We start from the raw sequence: 7,898 nt of genomic DNA, 5'->3' as shown, positions 1-7,898 counted from the left end.
CCGATTTTCCTCTGATCTGGTGCTCCCCACACGCGTCTCCTAGAACTGGGGAAGGGGAGGGAGGAGGCGTGGTCCCACCACTTCATCAGTGACTGAATATAGTCTCCGCTGCTTACCAGTGAGGAGTGTCTGGGTATTGTGGAGTGAGTGGTATTGCCCTCAAGACTATAGTTGACTTTCAGCACAGGGGATAATGACAGTAACTTCCTGCAGGATTGTTACAGGGATCAAACGCACATAAAATGCTTAACAGGGGACCTGGACTCAATAGATGGTTGTCTTTTCTTGTAGTTTCTTCCTGCTGCTGCTGCTGCTTATAGGCTTGTGTGTGTGTGTGTGTGTGTGTGTGTGTGTGTGTGTGTATATATATATATATATATATATATATATATATATATATATCTTGTATGTTTATATATATTTTACATGTGTCTGTCCATTTTCTCCACCCCCCCCCCCACATCCATATCCCTCCACCCTGGCCTTCTGACAAAGCCAGCACCATTTTGTAAGGGACTGTAACTTCTCCCCAAAACTGATGAAAAAGTGAGATTTTTAGATTGCCATCACACAACAAACATAGCCACCTTAGTTCGGGTGGGCAGGTAAAGTCCAGTGAGAGGGGCAGTCTGGTAACTGTTGTAGGCTCCTCCCATCTCCCAAGCACTAAAAAAAGGTCACTTTCTCTTTAAATGCAAATTACCTCCTGCAAGCTCTGCTTCCACACGCTCAGTTCCCTAGGAGGGGAGCGCTAAGGGCGGAGGGAACCACGCTTCTGCCTCACTCCAGACCCCAAACCTCCAGGTCAGTTGCCCGCTTCCGGGGTGTGGGGGGGTGTGGAACATCGCGGGTCCGATGCTGCATTTCGATGCTCCCCAGCTGAGGGATCCATTTGGCACACGGCTTTGAAGACTGAGTGTAGGAAATAGATCCCAGGTGGCCCCCAGCCATTCCTGGGAAGCAGGGGCTCCTGCTCTTCTATCAAGACTTTAACTGGGCCAAGCTGCAGCAACGCATGGCAGAGGACGTGCTCCTATCTCCTCTCCACCACACACCCCCTGGGGACCAGCCAGCCGGGTGCCAATTTCAATGCTTATGCCCCCAGTGCCGCCGCCGCCACCGTCCTAGAGTGCAGACGCGGGCTTGGTGGCTGCAGCCTGGAGTGAGCAGCTGGGGAAAGCCCCTGTAAAGGGCCCCGGGCCTCCATCGGGAGGACCTCGGCAGACCTGAGACTTAGGGGGTGGAGCTGGACCGGAGGCTGAGCGGTACCAGCCACAGGCGCAGCCATTGTTGGAGGCCAAGACAGCCAGCTGCCCGACCACCCACCGCTGAAGCGGAGCAGGGCCTTTCTGACCGGGGACGGTGAAGCAGCAGGAAGCCTGTCCCAGGGAACTTCTGGGAGTTGCCTGATGTTTGCGGTTGGGGGTGGGCGGAAGAGGAGGGATGCCAGAGTAGAAGTAGCGGAACCCACAGTGAAGTGAACCCTGTCCCGCAGGCTGTGGCTTCTCCCTCCGTCCCCCATCCACTGCCTGACACCGAGGTCTTCCCAGGCGCCCCCACCCACACCTTGGTCACCGCCCTTTGCTGACAGGGTTTGTCAGCATCTGCCTGGACAGTCGATTAAATAGAAGAAGGTCTAGTTAAGACACCCCTAATCCTCAACTGGCCAGCTCACATCCACCCTGCCCCTCCCCTCCGTGTTTCCTCTCCCAGGTCCACCCCCTCAGCTCCTGGGACAGAAAATCCCAACAGCAGAGGAACGGTGTCTGGTCCAGCCCTTTCACGCAGGGCTCAGGTTTTCAGTTAGGGCTGGAGGGCAGGTGGGAGACCTGGGATGGGCCACGGAAGGTCCTTCACGTACACATCCAAGACCCTAGCAGTGAGGCGCCGACATCTGGCCCTGCCCATACTTGACAGAGAAGGGGACAGAGGTCCCAGTTGGTATGAGGGGACAGTTAGAAGTTCCCAGGGCCCTTCCTTTGCAGCTCTCAGGGGTTGCTGGGGGAAGTGACGACTTAGCCTCTCGTTGTCTCAGTGGGTCCTGAGGCTCAGCCAGCATCCAATGGAGGACAAGAAGAAGAAAAGGAGTCCCAAGCCCTGCCTGACCCAGCCAGCCCAGGCCCCGGGCACATTACGAAGGGTCCCTGTGCCCACCAGCCACAGCGGCTCCTTAGCCCTGGGACTCCCTCATCTGCCATCCCCCAAGCAGCGAGCCAAGTTCAAGAGGTGGGTATAGAAGAAAAGTAGGGCAAGGAGGGAGGGACCCCAACTCAAGCCTTGTGGGAAGGAAGTAAACCCAACCTTAGCCTAGTTACTTTGCAGTGATTGATGCCTTCCCTTGGACTAAGAACTCAGAGATGCCTCAGACCCAGTCCTTGCCCTCAGTGTAGGGAAAAGGCTAGATGGGTCACTGGGATCCCACACTGTGCTGATGCCCTCACCAGGGAGTGAGCAGTGCTGCCGGAAAGTGACAGGCTGTGGGGCACATCGGGCAGAGACAATGTCTAAGCTGAAGGGCTTGCCTGACATACGTACAGAAGAAATATATTGCCTGGAAGGTTCCCAGAATCACAGGTGGTTGGGGGCCCTGGAGTGTCATGGAGCAGGAGATGGTAAGGGGATGCTCAGGAGTACGATTTGAATTTTCTGCTTAATTTTTCTTAATGGTAGGGAATTTACACCTTACCCTAAATGTGTCCCTGTTAGTGTCCCGCTAAACACCAGGTGTTCTTTCTCCCATTACTGTGCCTCCCTGTGGCTTTGCACGCTACCTGCCCAAGAGATATGGCTGGGGATGACCACATTAGGGTGTCGCTGAAGCTCAGGGCTGGAGCAGGAACAGAGGAAATGAGACAGAAGAGAAGGTTCTGGTGGGTAAGGGAGGGGCAGACTGGGAAGGGTCCTTCAGTGCTTTCCTGGGGACAAAGAAAATTCAAAACCGTTTTGAAATAGAAGAGGAGCGCAGAAAGACATTTTTGGGAGAGGTAAGAGGGCTCTAGTGGCAATAAGGAGTAACTGCCCCCAGTGAGGACGAGTGATTCACCCAAAGCCACGGGAGGAATGAGTGCAGGGCTCAGACGAGAACCCCAAAGCCGCCTTCCAGGCATGGTTCTGGCTATGAGTGTCATCTGCAGAAAAAGACTTATTTTGACCTCTTCTGCCTACCCCTCCTCACCCGCTCCCTTCCCTTCCCAATCCTGGTGCCAGGGTAGAAGAGAAGAACAAACATCCCTTTATGGTCGGGAGTAGATAGGAAGATGAATTAGTGCATAGACAGATGGCATAAAAGACTTTGGGGTACCAGGCCGCCCCCACCCTGTGACCATGGTCCATGCCTACCCCACCCAGGGTAGGCAAGGAGAAATGCCGCCCGGTGCTGGCCGGAAGTGGGGGTGGCTCTGCAGGCACCCCGCTGCAGCACTCGTTTCTGACCGAGGGGACGGACGTCTATGAGATGGAGGGGGGACTGTTGAACCTGCTCAATGATTTTCATTCAGGCCGGCTGCAGGCCTTCGGTGAGTCCCATGGGCTGGGCTGAGAGGGTGGGGGCGGGGGCAGACACGGCTGGAGGGCCTGGTCTCGGCGGTGGCTGGGGCCAGGGTCCCAAGCTGCTCCCAGGGCTCAGACAGGTGTTGTCCAGGGAAGGAATGCTCCTTTGAGCAGTTGGAGCACGTGCGGGAGATGCAGGAGAAGCTGGCCCGGCTGCACTTCAGCCTAGACGTGTGTGGGGAAGAGGAGGAAGAGGAGGAGGAAGAGGACGGGGTCACTGAGGGACTGCCAGAGGAGCAGAAGAAGACGATGGCCGACCGAAACCTGGACCAGCTGCTTAGCAATGTGGGTCAGGGCTGGGTGCTTTGGTTCTTGGGGACATTGGAGGGTGGGGGAGGTACATCATCCTAAGACTAGTCCTGGACCCGGGGTGAAAAGCTGGGGGGTGCATGGAGCCTCAACCCCCACCAGAAGATGGCTGGAAAAGCATCTGGGTCTGGGCCTGGTGCCTCTCCTGACAGAAACCTCCTTTTCTCTCTGTTGACAGCTGGAAGATCTTAGTAACTCTATGTATCCTTTTCAAGGGACCTTGCAGCATGTACATGTGTCCCCACCTCCCACAGAAGAAATCAGTTTTCTTCTCCTCACCACCCTCTAGGAGTATGTACAATATAACCAACATCTCCCCTTTCAGTCCTGCTAAAGCAGAATTGGCCACAAACTGCCCCATGCAGAGTTCCCCCGAATATCAGGAGAAAAGCCATTGCAGGGAATGTGATTTATCTACTTATGAAAATCTCTGCAAGTGAGGCCCCTGGCTGGCTCAGTCGGTAGAGCAGGGTACTCTTGATCTCAGGAACACGAGTTCAAGCCCCACATTGGCAGAAAATCTTTGCAAGTACTTTACTGACACCATGGCAAAACTTGCCTGATGTCTTTCTACTTTTTCAACATTCAACAATTATTTTTCACTGATTTAGATGATCTCCGCATCTAGTCTCAGCCAGAAGTAGTGCGGGTGCATGTGACTGCATGATCTAGAGCGAAAGAGCAGGCGGGAGGGGGAGGGGGAGGGGGCTGGTGGGAGGGGAGGGAAGCCACCCAGGAAGAAGGGCAGGTGTGGACTGCAACCTGGACCACAGACCACCTGAGTCCTTCGCCCCTACCCCTTTGTGCAATTGAGGAAACTAAGCCTGTTTAGGATGGGGAGACAGGGCTGGAAAGACTGGGGTCCAAGGCATCGCAATCCTTGACTGGCACAGACAGAAGTTGCACCTGGCCGAGAATGCCGAGCCTGAGGAGCAGTCAGCTGTGTAGGTGTCGGACCCAGGACCAGACTGCCTCTCTCATTCCCTTCAAACTGTGACTTTTTACGAACTCGATCGGGTATTCCGCGGCCCCCCAGGTGCTATGGGGGAGGGGGGCGCTGGATGAAATTAAACCAGAAAGAAAGACACCGGCTCCGTGTGCTCCCTCCCCTCCTTGCGCCTTTACTCGGCCGGGGACCGCAGGCCCGGGCCTCCGCAGAGACACCAATGCGCGACACACTGGTTTAGGCGGAACCGCTCAGGAGCTGGAATTCCCAGCGTAGTTCTGGAAGCAGGAGTTGGAGGCAGGTGCCAGGACCTGGCGGCCACCGCGGGAGGAGCAAGGTTGCCGTGGAGACGGCGAGGGCGGGGCCTTGCGCGGCGCGGACTAGTGACGCACGGCGCAGGCGCGCGGTAGGCGGCCGGTCCGTTGGCGCCCGGATGGAGCGGGAGCGGTTGCTTCGCGGGGTGTCGGTGCTGCAGGTGCGGAGCGGGCTGGGAGTGCATGATTCCCACCACGGGGTCTCGGACTGGGGTCTTCGAACGAGATGAAGCTACCACGTTCGGCCACCTACCCTCGTGCCCGCCTCCGGAGTTACCGACCCACCCCCACCGCCCTGACGAATGCTGGGACCCACGGGCCCCCACCGGCCTTCCACTCCCACCACACGTTCCTGCGGGATCCAGCAAGTGGCGGGAAGGGCCTCAAATCGAAGAGGGGGATCCAGTCCAGCATCCTCCCTTGAACCCCCGGAGACTGTTCTGACAGCGTCACCTATCCTTTTCCCGCGGCCAGGTCCCTTCTTAGAGTCACTGGGATGAGCTCTCCAGGAGAATCCTCCAGGAATCCCCCCACTTTTGCAGTGATAAGCGTTTTCTTTCCCCTTATTCTCCACACCAGGCCTGCGTCCGGGGCTTCTTGGTCCGACGCCACATCCAGAGACTGCGAGATGAGTATGAGGCTGTTGTACGCGAAATCGAGGGTGACCTGGGCACGCTTCAGTGGACAGAGGGTTGGATTCCCAGGCCCGAGTTTCTCCCAGAGGTAGTACACACCCCAGTGGAAGAAGGGAGGGAAAGGAGGGACCTGGGCAGGGGATTCGAGGAAACGGTAGAAACCACCCTTCCTGTTGACAAGTTTTTCTCAGTGGAAGGACCAGCAGACTCCACTCCTCATATCCCAGTCCTTAGTCCTTACTGCCTTATACGCTAAATCTTGGCACCCAGAAATTTGGAAGGTTTAGCTGTCGGGTTCTCCTACTTCTGTTTTCTCAGAAAGCAAAATCCCATCGGACCTGTAAACCCCAAGAGAGGGCACCAAATCCAGAACAGCAATGGCGGGGCCGCTTCTCATGTAAAGAACCTGAGAGAGAAGCTGTCTTTGGGGAGATGATGCTGAAGCAATCAGGACAGAGCTCAGCAAACTCGGGAAGTCTTCCCTGCAGAGGTGACAGTCCCCCGCCTCAGGATGAGCACAGCAGGCAAGCCAGGAATCCCGGCCAAGACGAGACCAGAGCTATGTCAGGGATGGAAAACCCAGGTACCTCTCTGCCTAGACTGAGGGCAAACCCCTGACGCTCTCTGAGCCTTAGCTTTCCCATCTGAAACGCCAAAGGCTTGTGCTAGATAAGCTGCATCTCTCTTCTTCCCGATGCCTGGTTAAGGGCAACTTAGGGGTGGGCAGGAGGAGAGTGTCAGGGCCAAAGGATAGGCCAGTGCCCAGTGTATACCCCTAAAAGCCTTCTCCCTTTTTCCCTCCCTCCTTCACAGAAGCTGTAGGTCCAGGACTGCCCCACAGCCAGACCAAGCTTCAGGAACTCCAGTACCACCACAGCCACTTGGCCATGGAACTGCTGTGGCTACAACAGGCCATCAATAGCCGTAAGGAGGTAGCCACTAATTTGAAGCCTTTTCTGCACGTTTAGGGCCAAGGGAGGAGGTTAGGGAAAAGCCTCCTGCTATGCTCAGACAGTCCTGCCTGGTACAGTGTCTTTTCTCTTCCCCAACAGTACCTAATTCTCAAACAGACACTGACATCCCCGGAGGCGAGCCAGATGAGAGACAAGCCCAGCATGTGCCCAGACCACAGGGCTCAGACCTGTGTGAGGGCTGGGTCACAAACAAGCCCACCGCTGAAAGACAAGTTCTACAGAGACAGGACCATTAAAGACCCAGACCATGTAGATAACTCCTCCTGGAGGCTGAAATCACAACCCCACAAGTCCCTGGAAAGCCTGGCCACTACAGACAAAACCACTGCTGGGGTCAAGCACAGGGATCCATGCAACAGGAGGGCTAGAGCACAGCTGCTCACACTATCCAATAACCAGGCCTTAGAAGACAGGCTCACTAGAGAGCCACACCGTGGAGGGCCCTGCCTGCAGTTGATGAGAGTCCCAGAGGACCAGATCCCCAAAGGCCTCGAACCTAGGGGCTACTGTTCTGAAAAAGCCAGGATGCAGGTGCCCACACTCGGTGAGGACCCGGATATTGAGGATAAGTCTCCCAGAAAGCCAGAACGCGAAGAGCCTGATTGCCAAAGAGCTAGGCCACGAGAGTTGGACCTCTCAGAGGACCGTGGCATCTGGGATGAGACCTTGGCAGAGCATGGTGGCCAGGATCTCTGGGAGACTAAACCACCCAAGGGCCAGATCCCTAGGGAGAAAAGCTCCAGAGACAGAACCTCCAGTGAACCTAGCCATGAACAATCGACAAACCAGAGGGCTGTACCATGGCGATCGAGGCCACCTAAGAAACTGTCTTTGACAGAGTCTGCCCACACAGGAGAGGACCACTGGAAGGACAAGCCATGGAAAACAGGACCACCAGGCTAGACCCTGGGGAGCCAGGGCCTCATCCTTGCTCCCTGGTACTAGCTCTACCTCCTGCCCTTGGCCATTGGTGGCTCATGGGGCTAAGAGAAGCTGGAGCAGAGAGCTGGCACCGGTATAAGGAGGGGTGGGAGAAGGATACTCGTTCATCTTCCGCCTGTGGCTTACTCCAAATTTGGGGGCAGGGAGTTACCTGGGATAAGTAAAGTGGGGAGCCTGGTGGAGAATAAAGGTTTTTCTTGGCTTCTGCACCTGGCTGTATTTGTCTTCT

General features: G+C 55.9%; 2 protein-coding genes across 2 annotated transcripts; both read left to right on the top strand.

The window, feature by feature from the left end:
- The first annotated feature begins 673 nt into the window (after window positions 1–673).
- On the top strand, window positions 674–4,945 carry CCDC28B (coiled-coil domain containing 28B). Its single transcript, XM_058718240.1, has 6 exons — window positions 674–804; window positions 2,036–2,226; window positions 3,349–3,515; window positions 3,641–3,834; window positions 4,037–4,059; window positions 4,752–4,945. Exons 2-6 carry the CDS (start codon window positions 2,063–2,065, stop codon window positions 4,804–4,806), a joined length of 603 nt encoding a protein of 200 aa, XP_058574223.1. The 5' UTR covers window positions 674–804; window positions 2,036–2,062; the 3' UTR covers window positions 4,807–4,945.
- A 120-nt stretch (window positions 4,946–5,065) lies between these two features.
- On the top strand, window positions 5,066–7,878 carry IQCC (IQ motif containing C). Its single transcript, XM_058718234.1, has 5 exons — window positions 5,066–5,279; window positions 5,698–5,841; window positions 6,072–6,336; window positions 6,567–6,685; window positions 6,806–7,878. The coding sequence occupies exons 1-5, from the start codon at window positions 5,238–5,240 to the stop codon at window positions 7,628–7,630; spliced, it is 1,395 nt and encodes a 464-aa protein (XP_058574217.1). The 5' UTR covers window positions 5,066–5,237; the 3' UTR covers window positions 7,631–7,878.
- Window positions 7,879–7,898: the final 20 nt, after the last annotated feature.

Source organism: Neofelis nebulosa, chromosome 2 (genome assembly GCF_028018385.1).
Source record: "Neofelis nebulosa isolate mNeoNeb1 chromosome 2, mNeoNeb1.pri, whole genome shotgun sequence".
Lineage (NCBI taxonomy): Eukaryota > Metazoa > Chordata > Mammalia > Carnivora > Felidae > Neofelis > Neofelis nebulosa.
This window is presented reverse-complemented; position numbering and strand designations above follow the sequence as displayed.

What these genes read in the sequence shown, in the direction of transcription:
- IQCC (XM_058718234.1), top strand. Translation starts at nt 5,238, where the DNA reads ATGGAGCGGGAGCGGTTGCTTCGCGGGGTGTCGGTGCTGCAG. An exon ending in GCGGGGTGTCGGTGCTGCAG is followed by an intron (nt 5,280 to 5,697) that starts GTGCGGAGCGGG and finishes TCTCCACACCAG; the next exon opens with GCCTGCGTCCGGGGCTTCTT. An exon ending in GGCCCGAGTTTCTCCCAGAG is followed by an intron (nt 5,842 to 6,071) that starts GTAGTACACACC and finishes CTGTTTTCTCAG; the next exon opens with AAAGCAAAATCCCATCGGAC.
- CCDC28B (XM_058718240.1), top strand. Translation starts at nt 2,063, where the DNA reads ATGGAGGACAAGAAGAAGAAAAGGAGTCCCAAGCCCTGCCTGACCCAG. An exon ending in TGGACCAGCTGCTTAGCAAT is followed by an intron (nt 3,835 to 4,036) that starts GTGGGTCAGGGC and finishes CTCTGTTGACAG; the next exon opens with CTGGAAGATCTTAGTAACTC. An exon ending in GAAGATCTTAGTAACTCTAT is followed by an intron (nt 4,060 to 4,751) that starts GTATCCTTTTCA and finishes TGACTGGCACAG; the next exon opens with ACAGAAGTTGCACCTGGCCG.